Here is an 18,269-nt window from a genome sequence, read left to right as displayed (position 1 = left end):
ACATTTAATCTTTCTAGCCTCTATACTACTCTGCTCTCCGACACCCACTGAGATACGTCAAAACTTTTATTATTGTTGCTGCAGCTGATGCCCTAGTAGTTACCCATGTCCATGTCATCTGTAAAAACAGAAGAAAATAATTTTAACACATTTGCTTTCTCCCTGTCCCTGGTAGCTAACCTCCCCTCTTTGTCTATTATTGGGCCTACATGTTCTGTCCGTACCCTTTTGCTTTTTATTTATTTAAATAATTTCTTGGTGTTCTGTTTGCTTTCTGCTGCTATCTGCTCTTCATATTTTTGCAGCCCTGATTGCTCTTTTAAATTTTTTGCAATCCTTTTCCCTTATATGTTGTTTTACCTTGCTAGGTAACCACCCTGGTTTTACTTTCGCGTTATTGAATTTATTGGTAAACAGGATGCACTGGCCAATTTTGTTATTTAAGGTTCCCTTGAAACTAATCCATTTTTCTTTCATGTTCGTATTCAGGAAGATTGCATCCCAATTTATGTCTCCTAGTAGGTTTCTCAGCTTTTTAAAGTTAGCCTTCCTAAAATTGAGTGTTCGTGTTGTGCCGACATGTCTACATTTCCTGGAATTAACTGTGAATGTGATCATTCTGTGGTCACTGCCCCCTAGGTTCACCCTGATTTCCACGTCTGCAATTAGCTCAGAGTACACAGTTGTTAGTAATTGTTAAATCCAGCAAAGCATCTTTCCTAGTGGTTGATTCCACTTTTTGTCCCATAAAATTATCTCAGAGAGTGTTCGAGAAGTGACGGGCCCTTCTTGAGTTAGCTGTTTCTGTTACCATATCTATATCTGGATAATTAAAGTCCCCCATTATTATGACATTGCCTTGCCTTCTATCTGTGAAAATAGATGGGTCTCCTCTTCTTCCCTAACCTTTGGAGGCTTGCAGCATACACTCACCAGTAATTTCTCTTTTTTTTTCCATTCATTTCCAGTTCTATCCATAGTAGTTCAGCCCTATCTCCTTTCTCCTAAGCTATATCATCATGCAGATTCACTGCCAGGTCATTCGTCACGTATAGGCATACACCTCCCCGTCTTCTTCCTTCCCTATGCCATATGAATAATGAATATCCCCTGATATTTGCTACCCAGCCATGCAAGACCTCTAGCCAGGTTTCCGATATTCCCACTAGATCATATTCCTCTCTTTGTAGTACAAGTTCTAATTCCTCTAATTTGTTTGCCAGGCTTCTAGCATTCAGACAGTTTTTACCTGTGTTTACGTTTTTTTGTTGCCCACAGTCTGGTTACTGCTGCATGCATCCAAATCTTGTGCATTTAATTTTAGTTCTACAGATTCACTGTTCTCTGTTGAGGTTACCACCACATCCTCTAATCCCCCTTCAATTATATTGTTTTTTTTAGTCTAATTTCAGTTTGTTGCCTGGCTTATTATTCTTTGATTCCTCCCCCCCAGAATCTAGTTTAAAAGGCCCTCTAATCTTTTTACCACCTTCTCCCCTAGCAGAGCTACACCCTCCCCATTTAGGTGCAGTCCATCACTGCTGTAGAGTTGGTAGCCGACTGAGAAGTCAGCCCAGTTCTCTAAAATCCCAAACCCCTCGTTTGTACACCAGTTTTGCAGCCACTTGTTCAGCTCTCTAAGTTAAATAATTATATATCTGTAAAAAATAAGTCAAGGCAAGTGGACTTGCTGTATTTTTCTTGAAGACGTTTAAATGATCGTCCAACCAGCTTTTTTAAATTCAGAATTGAGAAAGCTGGTTGGATGACCAGTGAAACATCTTCAAGAAAAATACAGCAAGTCCACTTGCCTTGACTTATTTTTTACAGATACAGACATTTCTCGGTTACCGACTTACCTGCTTTGCCACCACTCGCACTTACGACGGACCGCCAATCGACCTTGCGCGTCAGCGCGACGTGTCGCCGGCGGAAGTGATGTCCTCCGATCTTCACTGCAGGTCCCAGTAAGTATTTTCATTGCCCGGTGTATAGTACACTGTTCAGTACTGTACATCTGCAACGCTATACAGTACTGTACTAATGCAGTACAGTACTGTATAGAGTTCCTCACTTAATGACCAATTCGTTTAACGACCTGGTCGTAGGAACGAAACTCAGTCGTTAAGTGAGGAATACCTGTATACCATGACCTGGATCAATGAGAACATTCACAGACACATACAGGTGAAACTCGAATAATTAGAATATCGTGCAAAGTTCATTTATTTCACTAATGCAACTTAAAAGGTGAAACAAATATATGAGATAGACTCATTACATGCAAGCCGTGATTTGTCATAATTGTGATGACAAGCCGTGATTTGTCATAATTCAAGCCGTGTGCGAGAAAGCTTTATAACACCCCTCAGTGACCACACCCCTCAGTGGCCACACCCCCAGTAACCACACCCATTTCCCCCAATATCCTTGTTAAGCCGCAAACAAAAATATATTAAAAAGTATGATAAAAATAAAACTTTTATTCAAAGGTATTAAACTTATAGGCACACTATAAGTATTCTTATCAAATAAAACAACAGAAGGCAAACAATAAATGTCAAACTAAAATAGAGTCTATAAAAATAAAGTGCCAGGTTGTCATGCCGATCCCTTTTTTCAAGTAAGTATATCTAGAAAAATAAAAATAAAAAACATAACACTAAACCCAGACGTCACACGCCGATATATGACCGCCATCATGGTGTATACCAAGATATACACAAAGATGGCGGCACCCAACATGTGCGGTGTTATATGACGTCATGCGCCCTGCCTCCAGAACACGCCAATGGCTGAATAGCATAAACATTTGTTTTGTTTGATGAAACAAATGAAAAGTTTTTAGTTTTCGTTCATTTCATGTGAAATGAATGTTTAGTCTTCGCACATGTCTAATAATATGTATGTGTGTTTGGGGGGGGGTTTAGTTTTCACTTTTGTAAAATAATTTAAAAACATTTATTATTTTAAAAAAAATTCAATTAATTAATGTATTTTTTACTGTTGGGGGGCTTCGGGGAAATATTAGGGGTCCAAACAGACCCCTGACATTTCCCTTTTAAAATAGAAAAGAAATTGAGGACACCAAATCCTCAATTTATTTTTCTGCAGCCTCAGCACTCAATGAATGGGAAGCACTCAGTACAGAGACTTCCCATTCATTCAGAAACTGATCATAGTAAAATATTTACTATCAGCAGGTTCTGAATGGAGAGGAGCCTCTGTACTGAGTGCTTCTCCCCATTGAGGAAATCTTGAATGAACAGGCTGTGATGTAAATCACAGCCTGTTCATTCATAACTGGTTACACATAGTACTATGTGTCAATTGCCATGGCAACTTGTGCGGCCGCACCGCTCGCACACCCCTAAGGCCGGCCCTGACGCAAAACTATAGAGTGGAGCACTGTTGGGGGAATATAGACACCCTCTACTACCATGCCTTGTGTTCTGTCACAGTATAGGAACTCAATATCCAGTAATATTCTGTGCATTTAAGAATACATCCAGATTTTTTTTAAACAGTTAACTGAACTAGCTAGAACTAGCTCCTGAGGGAGTCTTTTCCACATTTTCACAGCTCTAACTGTGAAGAATACTTTTCGTATGCAAAGGTTAAACCTCTTTTCCTCCAGATGCAAAGAGTGCCCCCTTGTCATTTGCAGTGACCTTAAAGTGAATAATTTGGCACCAAGCTCACTATATGGACCGTTTATGTATTTATACATAGTGATCATGTCCCCCCTTAATCGCCTCTTCTCCAGAGAGAACAAATTCAGGTCAGTTCATCTTTCCTCATAGCTGAGCTCCTCCATGCCTCTCATGAGTTTAGTTCTCGCTGTCTCTCTGATGTGGCTCATGGTACAGGAAGTATTTCCAAAAATACCACCTTGGAGGTGCTTTTCTTTAGTGTCTTACCTAAGTCCCTGAAAACTTTCTTTAGGACACTCCATCTTCCCCTGACGTGTGTCATTGGTACCAACATGTACCATGACAGCCGGGTCTTCCCCAGCCCCACCCAAATATCTGTTCATTTGATCCACAATATGCCAAACCCGAGTGCTCGGTAAACAACATACTGTTTAGAAATCACGTTCTCTGTGACAGATTACCCTGCCTGTTCGCCTAAATCCCTTACCACTAGAATCTGTATATCTTTTCTTGTGCGTCTGCTCCCCTCTATACTGGAACAGTCACTCTCCTGGCAGCTCATGTTGTGGTGCAACATGATTTAAAAAAAAAAGGGTCATGCACTTCTTTAGTAAGTATGTTGCTTATTCAAATGAATGGGCTGCTCTACTGCCGTATGCAAGGTAAAGCCTAAAAAAACGCTCTGCAACCCATGTTTGATGCCGCATTGCACACATGTGAACAGAGACTAACAGGCAGTGGAACTAATGTGGCACAGGGCAGTCTATTGGTAGTTCCCTCAAAGTTTCCACGCAGCAGCAAAAAAAAAGGAGTATAAGAAGAAATCCCTAGTAATAACCAACACAGTCTAGTGCAAACACAGCTACTTGTGGGGGATAGCAACTCTTTCAAGGAGGCTGGCTGTTGCATGTAGCCCATGTGTTCAGGCTCTACAGTGGAAAGGCAGAAACAGTCTCTAGCTTGGATGTCTAGGTATCCGCTGGCATCTTAGGAATCAGTGTGCAAGGAAGCGGCTGAAGATCCTCAAATCAACTCTGAATTCTTGCTTGCATTGTCCTTTCTCCTGGAGGGTGGCTACTTTTGGTGGCTACCAAAAGGACAGTGTCAGCAGGAATTCAGAGATGGTTTAAGGATCTACAGTAATACACAAATAAAGTACATTTTTAAAATAGTTAAGGTACTGGAATGCATTTTTTAAGATTTAACTCCTGAGTTAAGTGTCACTTTAAGTTGCCTGAGCAACTTTATTTGGTGCAGAACGACATTTTTCAAGTGTGTGCAGTTTTATGAATTTTGCAATATGTTTAGCCTAGCTTTGTGAACCAAACATTTTATTTTTCAGAAACGGGTCCATTTAACTCAAATGCCCTTGAAAACATGGTTCGCAGTCTTGAAAATCATATCAACAGGACACGGAAGCGAAGTCGTAGACATGCAAGTGATAATGATTACAACATTGAAGTTCTTCTTGGAGCAGATGACTCTGTTGTACGATTTCATGGAAAAGAATATGTGCAAAAATATCTTTTGACGCTTTTAAATATTGTGAGTGATTTATTACCTTCTAATGTATTCTTTCTATATTTATACTTATAATTTATTATTATGTATTACCTTATATAAAGTCATGAATATTTACGGTGAAAGTGTTATAACTAGGGATGCACCGAATACTATCCTGATACCAGAACTGATGTATCAGGACGCCGCCCAGCTTCCTGATTGGCCGGGAAGCTGGCTCCATGCTCCCTTATCACTTGGTGACAAGGGAGCATGGGGTTGGCTTCCTGGTTAATCAGGAAGCCGGGGGCGGTGAGTCATTACCCGCCTCCTGGCTTTCTGATTCGCCGGAAAGCCAGCTCCATGCTTCCTAGTCACCTGGTGACGAGGGAGCACGGAGCCAGCTCCCCTAAATGGGACTTCGGGTATCGGTATTCGGTATCAGCTAGTACAGAAACAAAATATATCAGTACTCATACTTGATACCAAAAAAACGGTATCGGTGCATCCCTAGTTATAACCCCTGTCAGGTTTTTTATCAGAATCTTTGTCCTGGTTGCAGAAATTTTCCCACAATATTTCCTGATGATCATTGTCACTCAAATGGATATTGGTGGGAAATACAAAAGTCAGATTTGTGTATGTGCACCAGAGTGTGTATGCATATCTGTGATTTTATGTTCTTTAAAGCGGACCTCTACAGCTTTTACTAAAAATTATAGCATGCAGCTCTGCATGCTGTCTTAAAATCGTCTTACATTCATTAGTTAAACAAACTTGTTTTTCATTTTCTTACAAATAGTTAACCTGGTCCAGTTCTGGCACAAATGATGTACGTTATAAAGCTTTGCGTAGCATTGCTGGTAAATCTCATCTGTAATCTCATGATATCTCAGGGAAAGTAATTTTCCTCTCCTGAGATTATGTGCATGGTCACATGTCCTAGTCACATGTCTAGTCACATGTGCCAGAGTTCAACAAAGTAAATGAAGAGCTAGTAATCTGCCCTTAGTTAACATGGCCACTGCCAGAAGACTCTGGAAGAAGAGAGAAATAAGGTATGCAAAGAATACAAAGCCTGCAATTATCTAGAAGTATGTGTTTGTAGATTGCCATTACTAAACATTTAATTTTGTCGTTATTTTAAAGATATGGATAAAGGTCCACTTTAAAGCCATTCTATCACTATGCTAACATTTTCCAGTCAAAGCATAGTTGTAAAACACAACTTTGAATACTTACCTTTCTTTTTGTTCATTAACCCTTTCGCTGCCACGGACGTAATGCTTACAGCAGAACACAACTACTTCCAGCAGGGCACGTTCGTAAGCCTTACATCAGTGGCTTTTACTGTTCTGGTATAAGCTCATGGTCGCTTTAGCGACCATGAACTTATACCAGAACAGTTCCCCTGTCAGTCCTCTGTAAAATAATCGCTGTCATCAGCGGCTAACAAGCCGCTGATGACAGCTATTAACACAAAACCTGGGTGCACCCCCCACCCCGCCGGCACCTGCAGACTCTCCTCCCCCTATATAGTCGCTCCAGGCTGGGATCGACTTCTCCCCGAATCCCTGCTGCTCTCCCCCGCTTGTATGGGCTGAGGCAGCAGGGATCAGAGGAGAAATGGCTGGCGGGGGGGGGAGTGGAGGAGGAAGTCGTTTGTCAGGATGGCCGAGCGGTGAGCAGATTAGAGCCGCTGGCTGTTACTTTCTCTTGGGCAGGCAACTATGTCATCTGTGCGTGGCCGTGCGCTCAGGATGGCAGAGCGGGAGGATCGGTAAATATCTGTGATATTTACCAATCCTCTTTGCAGAACAAACAATGGAGTGATCGGCTGATCACTCCAGTGTTTGTAAACAACTGGGGACACATAGAGTAGTACTATGTGTCCCCAGTTATGAATGAACAGGAAGTGCTTTACATCACTGAGCTGGGTGAGAAGCTAGATAATATAGATCCTTGTAGTCTACCCAGCTCAGCCATCGAATTCATGTAGATCCTTAGCTATGTGTGACATATGACAGGGTGACTTATTGCTCTGTCACAGTGGCCCCCCAACAAACAGTGCCCCAGCTTCAGTTGGAGAGGTTCTGTCTTGGGAGATGGTACCCTTTATGAAACCTGTGGTTTGTAAGTACACTCACAATTTGAGATCTGCACTTGTATGTTTGGTGTGGACAGGGCTCTATGCAGCTACCCCGACAGGTTCAGCTTCAGCACCAGTAAGTCACTCTGTATGCCCCAGCAACTGCAGCTCCATGTGCTGCCAGCGCCATGTGCACAGTGCTGTGGCTCCTAGTTGTGGCCGTTTTCGTGGCCAATCCCCCTGTTTAGGGGATGAGTGTTGGCTGCCCGTGTGACTCAATCATCCAGATCTTGCTGGGCCTTAATTGTTCAATAGCAGCATTGGAACCGACTCACCGCTTGGAATATCTGAGTTTCTTCTTAGTTACAGCTCAAGCCAGAGTTGTCACCACTTGTTTTCTACTACTGACTCAGACTTCTTAGTCTGGGGGTTACTTACTTTTGGTCTATGCATGAGAGTTATGTGGCTGTTCCTTGTGGCAGTTCCTTTTGTTCTTTTTTCCCTACTTGTAAGAAAATAAAGTCAAGTATTTTGCACGCTATGCCGATCATTCTTTCCCAGGTGGGTTGAAAGTCCATGTACAGCCCTGATCACTGAGATGCCTCTCCACTCTTTTGGTGTCAATGTTTGAAGTAATTTTAAGTTCTTTAGCTGCCCTGACAAAGTTAGCGCCTATGTCTGAACTAATGTGTTTCACGGGGCTTCGAAGCTAGAAGTGTCCATGGACTCAATAACTTCAATGCGAACTGCACTGATAGTCATGCAAATGAATATGACTGCCCAGCACTTGCCGTTTAACTGACCACCTAGTGTGGCGTGTGATGACAGACCATGGACCAAAGACATCAAGGCCGACATTTGTGAAAGGGGGGTCTGGACTAAGTCTATCAGCTGGAAGATTAGCCATCTTTTGTGCCTGCATCATGCCACGAAGGTTGCGGCAAGTAATACATTTGAAGATTACACTACTTGCTCATCTTTTGACTCCAACTATCCAAAAGCCAGTAAGGCTCCTTCCGTGAATAGTCATTCTTGGTGTTTGACTTGAAGGTGGTAGTACAATACAATCAAAGCAGTGATATGATGATGGCCAGGAATTATTAGGGGTTGTTTCTCATCTGGTTCTAGTTCTGCCTCACTAAGACAACCACCTGCTCTCAATAGGTTATTTTGGTCAAGAAATGGGTCAAGTTTTTGCAGAGCACTGTCACTAGGGAGTGATTTTTTTTTGTTTAGGATACAGTCAGTCTCCCTGGCATAGCTTTCATATTGCACAGTGTGCATGATGAGATCTCGGGACTGCTGGAGTTCCACCGTAGAATTAACCTTTTGACAATGGTGCCAGCCTTTACAGTCTCTGTCATTTGAATGCGTGACCCCTTCGAAGGAATGAGCTATGTGAATAAGAAAAGTAATAACTCGAACAAGTGACTTCCAGGTTGAAAATCTGGTAAATCTGTGAGATCTAAGTTGACTGTCTGAAGTCACTGTCTGAAGGGTGGAAATCTCAGGACAGATTTCAACATCTGAGTCGGGATCTACTAGTACTATTCTGTCCTTATCTGGAACAGTCTGTTCTGTACTGTACAAGAATGCAGGTTCTGTAAGCCATGTTGTGTCTCTAAGGTGACATGCAGCAACAGCTCTTGTAGTATGGTCTGCAGGATTATGATCAATAGATACATAGTGCCATTGTGTTGGATGGGTGGATCTTGTGATCCTTAGCACTCTGTTGTTAACGTAAACATAGAATCGTCTAGTTTCATTATAGATGTAGCCTAACACTACAGTACCTTACTGTCAGTGTAGAAATCAGCATCTTTGAGATCAACTGCCATTTCTGAGGTAATAAGTTGACAGCTAATACTGCAGCACAAAGCTCTAGTCTAGGAATGGTGTGCTCAGGGTGTGGAGCTAGTTATTTTTGCCCATGACAAATCCAACATGGCATTGTGCTGTAACATTTACAGTCTTTAAGTAGATAACAACTGCTATTGCTTTGACAGAAGCATCAGAAAATATGCAAAGTTTTTGACTCTGTACCTTTGTAGACGGTATGGAAGCATATGGAAGCATATGAGCGTGAAACATGGAGATCAGATAAGGCTGTTAGAGAATTATTCCTTTCTACCCAAAATTTCTTCTTATCAGGGGCAGTGGGGCATCCCAGTCAGGTGTTTCACGAGTTAGGTCTCTAAGTAACACTTTACCTTAAATTGTGACAGGGGCTGCAAATCCTAATGGATCATACAGACCATTAATTGTAGACAATACACCTCTGTGAGTAAAAGGTTTTTCTTCTCTGTCTACTGTATTTGGAAGGTAAAAGCATCAGATTTCATGTCCCAGAGTATGCCAAGACAGGTAAAGAGTCTGTCCCCAAATCTACGTCTCTTAGATCATTTTAAGTGATCTTGAGAAGGGATAGCTTCCATTACTTCTTTACTGTTAGAAGCAATTTTGTGAAGCCTGAATTTAAAGCCGGCGAGCATGTGCTGTGCTCTTTTGAGGAGACTGATTGCTGGCTCATTGGAAGGTAGAGATTTTAAACAGTCATCTACCTAAAAGTCCTTTTTTATGAATTGTCTAGCGTCTGAGCAATACTCAGACTCAAATTCTTGAGCGGAACATCTTGTCCAGGGATAGTGATTGTTTTTGTAATTGCATGTAATCGTATCACATATGATTACATGCGGTATGCAGGTGTGTACATGCAGCAGCTGTCACCCGATCATTGACTTGAATGGGTAACAGTTGCTGCATGTAAATGCCAGGTTAGGGATTCCTGTGCAGGAAAACAGAAGTTTGTGACACAGGAATCCCTATTCGCCCCTAAAATCTAGATGTGAATGGGGCCTATGAGCACCTCTGCGGTCTGCATCCGACGGAGATGCAGAACGTGTAGCTGCTCCCGCAAGTCAGGCACGCGGTCCGTGACCGTGTACCTGACTTGGCTGCGGGCCACATAGTACCGGCCCGTGGGCCGGTACTTTGAGACCCCTGTTCTAGAGGATGATTTGTAGACTCTGGTACCTTGTCTGGAAGGCGTTTGTCATATGAGATGTTACTTTGCTTGTAGCTCTCTTGTTTGCAGATTTGAGACTTTCGGTAGTGCCGTGTACCATCTTTGTTTGATCTCTTCGACGTTGTCTTTGTTGCTACTTGGCTTGGAGTGTTGATAGATGTAAATCAGAAGTGCGCTGTAGAGGATCTGGGGGTTCAGCTTCTGGGCCAAGTACACTGCTGCATCTGCTGTATTCACTATCAGGGTATACAGCTAATTCTGAGGCCTCTGCTTCGGCTATGTGGCTGCTGCTTCCCTCTCCATAGAAAGTCTGTCTAGGTCTGCTTCTAGAAAGGCTTTCTGTGTTTCCATAGATGCCCCTTGCTGCACCTTCCCAGCCTCTAACTGTGCCTCTCGCTGGACCTTCTCGGCCTCTAACCACGCTTTCTCTTATTTTATCTGCATTTCTTGCTCAGCAAAGGCAGCTCTGGCTTTTGTGGCTTCAGCCTTTGCATGCAGGATGGTGAGTGTGTTACTTGCGGATGAGGATTTGGAGGAACCAAATACTTAGGACCTTGTTTTGAGTGAAGATGCCTGACTATGTGATATGTTGCTTTGGAGGTGCTTGACTGTATAGAGACTTCTGTATTGTCATATGCAGGTGACTGCGTTGATGCGTAGCAGGCCTCTGTGTAGTCACTGCCCTGTACCCTACTTGCTGGGCAGCATCACTATTTCACTGTTCTGTCCCCGCTACATGTTACCATGTGGCCTGTGTATAGCTTGACATACAGCTAAACCCTCCTATTCTGCAATCTTGGAGCTTTTTTAACCAAACAGGGTGGGTGAAACTGGTCCCTACCAGCGATGCTGCTGTATGGGAAATTTGGGCATTTACTCTAGACATGCAGTCAGGATGGCATCATATTCTCTTCTCCATGGTAGCAAGATGGAGTCTAAGGGGTTTATTCACAAAGCTGCCAAAGGCAGCCAAGGGAATAACCCAGCCCAAGTGAAGTGAGCCGAACTACGTTTGGCTATTCACTTCTGGCTTGTTAGGCTGATTTCAGCCGTACATCGGCTGTCTCCGGCTGCACTTTGGTCAGCCGAACATGCTCTGCAGAAGGGCTTTGACGCAGCCGATCGCACATCTGGATCAGCTGAGGTGAAGCTCCTGCAGCTCACTCGCTGCCGTTCGCCCCTATTCTCATAGGGGCCAAACGGCAGTGAGTGAATAGCCGAATGCCAGCATTCAGCTCGGCTATTCTGCTCGGTACTGCTGTAGTAAGGTACCGCAAATCAAGGAAAAGAGTAAAAAAAAAAAAAAAAGCTGAAGAAACATTTAAAAAAATTTAAATAAATATAAAATTTTAAAAAATAAAGATTTTTTTAAAAAGAGAAAAAAAATCGGGGCGGAGCTAGCAGTGTCAGCTAGCTCCGCCCAACTGTTTCCTATTGGCCAGCACCTGCTAGAGTCTTCTAGCAGGTCCCGGCCAATGAATAACTGTGACGTCACAGCCGGCTCCGCCCAGTTGCTATTGTTTAATGACAGATCAGCGTCCCCAGGTCATTTTGGGATCAGCGTCCCCACCCAGCTGTCATTTGCAGGGCGAAAGGCCGACCTTCAGCAGGCTGTTCGCCCTGCTTCGGGTGTCACTTTAGCTCAGTCGAGCCGAAGCATATACCTATATGCCTTCAGCTCGGCTTAGCCACTTGGCCGCCTTCGGCTGCTGTACAGGCTATAGTGAATAGTTTGTACAGCAGCCCTTCGCTTCGACTCTGGCGGCCGAAGAGAGCCGATGGATCAGCCAAAGCTACGGCTGGATCCTTCGGCTCCTACGTGCATAACTCTCTAAGTCTCACAATGCACTTCTTTCTTCCTTCATGGGCTGAGAACTTACCATAGAAAAACAGTGTGCTCTGTTGTAAAGGAAGTGTTTCTCTATAGCACCATCTTGTGGCTTATTTTGAGAAGGCAAGTAGGTAAGTCAATAAATCCCACGCCTTAGGGCAGAACAGGCACAATCTTCATTTCCGCACGTAGGTGCACCCGACGCATGTATGTGTGTGTATATGTGGGGGCGTGGGACTTTTAAAAATGTTTTTTTAATTTGTTTTTATATGTGATTTTTTTGGGTAACTTTATTTGTTTTTTTTAACTTTTTTTAACCTAGCTTTATTGTTATCACATAGGGGGGGGCTCAGAATGCCCCTGTGATAGCCAATTTACACAGAATGGTCCTCTTTATGGAAACATCAGGGGTCTCTAAGACCCCTAATGTCACCTAGGGACCTCCAAGGAAGCTGATGAAGCGGATATCTTCTTCACCAGCTTCTCTCCAGCTACAGAAGCTGGAGAATGACAGCTGAATACGGAAGTGATCTAATGCACATCTCTTCTGGCATTCAGAGAATGGACAGTGAACAGAAAGGTATAGCGCTAAAAGCCTCTCCGTGATATACACCCAAAGTGCATTTAAAGTGCAAAAACGTGTGCAAAAATATGATTAATACATGTTTTAAACAAAACACATCATAGAAATGTTCATGACCTCTTCATGAGGAACACTCAAAGTGATAATAGAGTGTAAGAATATATAGAATAAAAATATAAACATAAATAGGTAACTTTGCATGCAAAGTAGTGATCATGGAAAAAAATTTTAAACACACACCGTATAAAAAGTTCCAAAAAAAGTATTCAATGTAAACTCCAACTTGTTTCAGAGTGATATAAAGTTTATTTTGTTCCTTGTAATTTCCCAATGGTTTTCCAACATCTAGATAAACAGACTCTAGCAGCTAACAAACAGAACGTAAGGATATCTTTCTTAATATTTTTACGGACCCAGGCATGAGTGAGAGGATAGCAATAAGTGGGTTGGGCTCTATCTTTACAGACTGCAATGAGCAGTATGCCTGGAAAACGTTGTTCCAAAATGGTTGCAATTGCTCACAGCCTCACCAAACATGTAAATATGTGCCCTCATCTTCCATACACCTCCAGCATCTATCAGAGCAATGCAATGGAGCACATCTGGGCACCTATACCAACGCAACACAAGCTTGACATTCTTTTCTTGGTGGTACAAGGAAGTGACGGAGGTGTGGGACAGGTTATAAATCTTCTACCATTCTGAATCCGTCAACGCCTTACCTAGATCCCTTTCCTAGGCCAGCATAACAGATGAACGTCCTACAGTCCTCCTCTCCCTCATAATACCATAAATGGTTGATACTAAATGTGAAATAGGATCAACTGACATGCATAATTTTTCGAAAAGAGGTCAGGGGTCTGGTCAGGTCAGCAAAAGGTTTAAGAGACCGTATATAATTTGATAGCTGAAGTTCTTCACACCATTCCTTCCCCGATACTTGTGCTGTTCGCTTCAAAGCTGGATTCAACCCCATATCTTCCGGCTAATCACATGTCTTAATTGGAATGAAGGAGAACTCTCCTTTGCCAAAACGTAGAACAACACATGCTTGCAGGAAAAAGAAAGATGATAATGAGTAAGGCAGGAATCCCAAAATCTTAACACTAGGGCAGAAAGAGAAGACAAGGCAGGAAAAGGGGGCCTGGCAGCTGGAAGAATCCATGGAATATTAACTGCCTCCGGGCCGGCCGTAGTAGAAAAATGGCCGGCCCGGAGCTCTCTAGATCTGAGCGGGCGTCTTTAGACGTCCGCTCAGACACGCCCCCCGCGTGCGCCGCTCGGCGAGCGGGAAATTGCCGTTTTTAAAAAAAGGCAGCGATTCCAAAAAATTGTATAAAATTCATTTTAGTACAGCGCTGCATGACGGAATAAACGTCAGTCAAAATACTGCAGCGCTGAACACTGAAAAATGGCCTGGCCAGGAAGTCTAAACACCTGGTCTTGAAGTGGTTAAGTAAGAGAATGGGTGAAATGTCTCCCTCCAAAACTACCCATACCTTAGTATGGCTTGAGTGGAACCAATCCAGGAGTGTAGATAGCAGAGCTGCTTTATGATATAGGAAACAATCGAGCAAACCAGCGCCTACCCTGTGTTTAGGTCTCGTAAACACCCACAGACTAAGTCAAGGGAGTTTATCCTCCCCAAACAAATTTTATTGCTGCCATCCATCATTTTTTGAAGAAAGAAAATGGGATTGTAATTGGAATTGTTTGGAATTTATAAAGAATCCTGGGAAGGATATCTATTTTAAGAACATTTTTGTTTATTCTACCCACCCAAGACAATTGACAAACATTGCATGTAGAGAGATCAGAAAGAATTAGCTCCACCGGGTCAATATAGTTAACTATAAAAACTTTAGATAAATCAGAGGGAAGAATAATCCCAAGATATGATATCAGCGGCTGCTATTTAAAAGTAAAAGAATCTTTAAGGGTGGCCCATAATGACTCAGAAAGAGATATCAAGGAACTCCTATTTAGACGTGTTAACGCTAAAATTACTGAGAGCTCCATATCTATCAAATTCGTGCAAAATATTGGGGATATAAATTAGAGGTGTAGAAATAAAACAATAGCAGATTGTTACACAGTCAGGCTGAAAAAAGACACATTTCCATCAAGTTCAACCTATAGAGATATGAAAAAAAAGAAAAGAAAAGCCTAAACAGAATGCTATGCCCACAATTACCCACTGTTGATCCTAAGGAAGGCTCTCAGTTGAAAAAAAAGTAGGGCCCCCCCCCCCCCCTATAAAACATGGTTCAATTTGCTCCAGCAGGGGAAATAATTCCTTCCTGATGCCATAAGGCAATGGGATATTCCCTGGATCAACAATCCCCGATGCTTATTATAACCACAAGAACTCAATAATATTCTGTGCATTTAGGAATACATCCAGATTTTTTTTAAACAATTAACTAATAATAATTATAGTATAAAAATATATTTATATATAAAAGTTGTATTTTCCTAATTTTTTGTACACCTTTATTTTTTTTATTTTTTTTACACTTTGTAAAAAAAATAAGTGTAAAAAAAAAAAGTTTTTTGTCAGTTTATATCAAGCAATCACTATGACTGCCTAATAAATTACCTTTTTAAATTTTTATTATCAGGCTGCTCCAAACTTAGGAACAGCTAATAATAACTTTAGAGACTGATCCTGACAGCATGTCAGAATCAGATTTCACTAAAGGTCTTTGATCGTTCCTAGACTATCAAAACTGATACATTTCACTCAAGAGATACATTTGTATCTAGTGGTTGAAATGTATCATTTAACATTGGGCCAGGCTATACAGCTGTCAAAACGAATAGCAGAGAGGTGAGTCACTGCTACCTCTCTGCTATCTTCAGCTGTCAGATACGGGATTGCTATTTAGCGAACCCGTATCTGAATGTAAAGGCTTCATTCTTTCATTAATGAAAGAAAGAAGCTTTTAAAAAAGCTTAACTATTTCATTAATGAATGCCTCAATAGTAAGGCATTCATTAATGACTGGAACTGCTGAGAATCAGCAGTTAACAGCATTACAGAGGCTAATATAACTCGGCACGTACAGTGTACGTGGCCAGTCATATGGCCACTTTGTGACGGGACGTACACTGTACGTCTCCCGTCACAAAGGGGTTAAACTAACCTTTTTCTTGCAGTCTTCAGGCTGTTTTTTCTTCCTTAGCAGCAATGGTAGGCGGTACTTCCTTCATTACATGAAGTGTCATGCAGTCCAAGAATACCGTGAGCCCTGGGAGGGCATACCATTAGCTGCTATATTTACATATGATTGAGTTGCGGCTTATTGATATGCAAATACCGCCACCATTCATTGCTAATATCTCCGCAGGTGACAGCTTCCTGGACCGTGCAGACTTCCAGCAGACTCTGAAGAGAGCACAGAGCAGAGGGAAGTGGAAGCGGGGCTCAGACTATATGAAATTGAAGCGTAGAGCCCCGTCCATACCGCTGCTCCTGTGTATGGAGGCAGTGTTTTTCTGCCCTCCCCCATCAGTGCCCTCAAGTGGCAGCTTGTGCTGCCTGTATGGTAGCGCCGGCCCTGAAGCATTAAAGTCTGTGACAGCTGTATGTAGTGTCACTACTATCGTGGGTGGGAGAGGCAGGGAGCAGCACTATCTCGGGAGGGGGGAGGGGCAATTACCCAATTTTTCCCCCTGGATCTTCCACTGCTGGGACTGACAGAAGGCAGTAGGCGGAGCAAAAGCCAGCTTGCTATTGCACTTTGAAATAGCCAATAGCAGAATAGCTGCCTCTCACTGACTTCTGTCAGTCCCAAAGGATCGGACCTGAGGGAGAAAGTTTTCTTTCAGGTCCGCTTCTCTACTGATTGACAGAAGGTTGTGGGCGGAGCAATAGCCAGCCTGCTATTGACTATTGCAATTTAAAATAGCCAATAAAAGAATGGCTATTGCTCCTGCAAATTTCTCTCTCAGGGCCGCTCCTCTGTGACTGACATCAGACTTTGGGCAGAGCAATAGCCAGCCTGCTATTGGGTATTTCAATTTTAAATAACCAATAGCAGGCTTTGATTATTTCCGCCCCCTGCCAGATGTAAACATTTTTTTCAGGCTGAGTACGAGTACTGATACTTTTTCTCAAGTACTCGCCTATACCAATTACCAATACTTTTTTAGTGTCATGTGACAGTTTTTTAAAAACAATACAGACTAATGATTTTAGGACAGTGGTAAAGCACCATGGTCCGGCCCCAGCTGCAGCTGCTGCACCCCTGGTAATTCTGCCACTGACTCCAAGCTGTAGAGGGACTACAAATCTCAGCAATACATTGTACAGCAATGCTGAATGGCAACCGGCTATAGAAGACTACAAATCCCAGCAACACATTATACAGCAATGTCGAATGGCAACTTGTTATAGAGGACTACAAATCCCAGCAATATTGCTGTATGATGTATTGCTGGGATCTGTAGTCCTCTATAGCCGGTTGCCATTCAGCATTGCTTTATAATGTATTGCTGGGATTTGTAGTCCTGTATAACGGTAGCTATTATAATACCATCAGCTGGACTACATCAGAGGACTACAAATCCCAGCAATAAATCAGACAGCAATGCAGCATAATAGGAAGCTACATACTCTGCTGCTCTGGGGTGACGGTCTGATGTCTCCAGCCGAGAGTCTGTGCAGAAGGCTGTGCAGGGTCTCAGGTGGGCTGTGCAGGATCTTAGGAGGAGGACTGTGGAGGATCTCAGAAGGGCTGTGAAGAGTCTCAGGAGGGCTGTGTAAGGTTTTAGAAGGGCTTTGTAGAGTCTCAGGAGGGTTGTGTAGGGTCCCAGGAGGGCTATGTGGGGTCTCAGGAGAGCTGTGTGTTGATGTGGTGCAATTGGGGAAAAAATGTTTTCCGTGCAATTGCACCCCAGTGGAACTCGGTGTCATTGTGGTAGCATGAATTACCCTGTGTGGGGAGGGTCCAATTTAGTGGTAAAGTGTGTTCATGTCATGGGACTGTGAGAAGAAGGTAGGTGGATGGTGTGAATGTTGAAAATGCATTTTCTTTAAGGCCTCATTCACACAGCTAAGTTCCGGTCCGTACAGATCCGTGCGCGGTCCGTACAGATCCGTGCGACACCTGTCCTTCCCGGGAATGGCCTGATACGGCACGAATAGGATAATGCGGCATAAATGCAGAATTTGTGAGTGCTGGGAGATATGGAAATAGTGGTTGATGGTGTAGAAACCTTTTAGGCCTTTTTCACACTGCATTAGGTCAGGCCGTACACGTCTATGTGGTGTGCATGCCCGTATCGGGAGGGACAGGTGCAGCGTGTCCCTCCACTGCCATATGCACACCCATGCTCGGACGCAGACAGGATGGATCCCAGACACCCAGACCTGCATGGATGTACAGTTTGGGTGTGCGTATGACAGCGCACGGCCATGTCCTCCCATAGAGAACAACAGGCTACTACACGCAGCACCTGTGCCTCCCAGGAACGGCCCGGTGCGGGCATGCATGGCGCACGTCTACATATGAATGAGAAATGACAGTGCAGAGTATAGAGCAGCATGTGATTGAGGCACTTTGTTTAGAATTGGCTGGCATCCC

General features: G+C 43.0%; 1 protein-coding gene across 1 annotated transcript in view; it reads left to right on the top strand.

Annotated features, from left to right (window-relative positions):
* Positions 1-18,269, top strand: part of LOC108798945 (A disintegrin and metalloproteinase with thrombospondin motifs 2-like) — a gene marked incomplete at its 3' end in the record, with an annotated part of 345,605 nt that overhangs the window by 7,884 nt on the left and 319,452 nt on the right. The window contains exon 3 of the mRNA XM_018570755.1: positions 4,996-5,198. Within this exon, the coding sequence (XP_018426257.1) occupies positions 4,996-5,198 (203 nt within the window). The remainder of the gene's footprint in view (positions 1-4,995; positions 5,199-18,269) is intronic.

The sequence above is a fragment of the Nanorana parkeri genome, unplaced genomic scaffold (assembly GCF_000935625.1).
Source record: "Nanorana parkeri isolate BGI_ZX_2015 unplaced genomic scaffold, ASM93562v1 scaffold1591, whole genome shotgun sequence".
Classification (NCBI taxonomy): domain Eukaryota; kingdom Metazoa; phylum Chordata; class Amphibia; order Anura; family Dicroglossidae; genus Nanorana; species Nanorana parkeri.
This window is presented reverse-complemented; position numbering and strand designations above follow the sequence as displayed.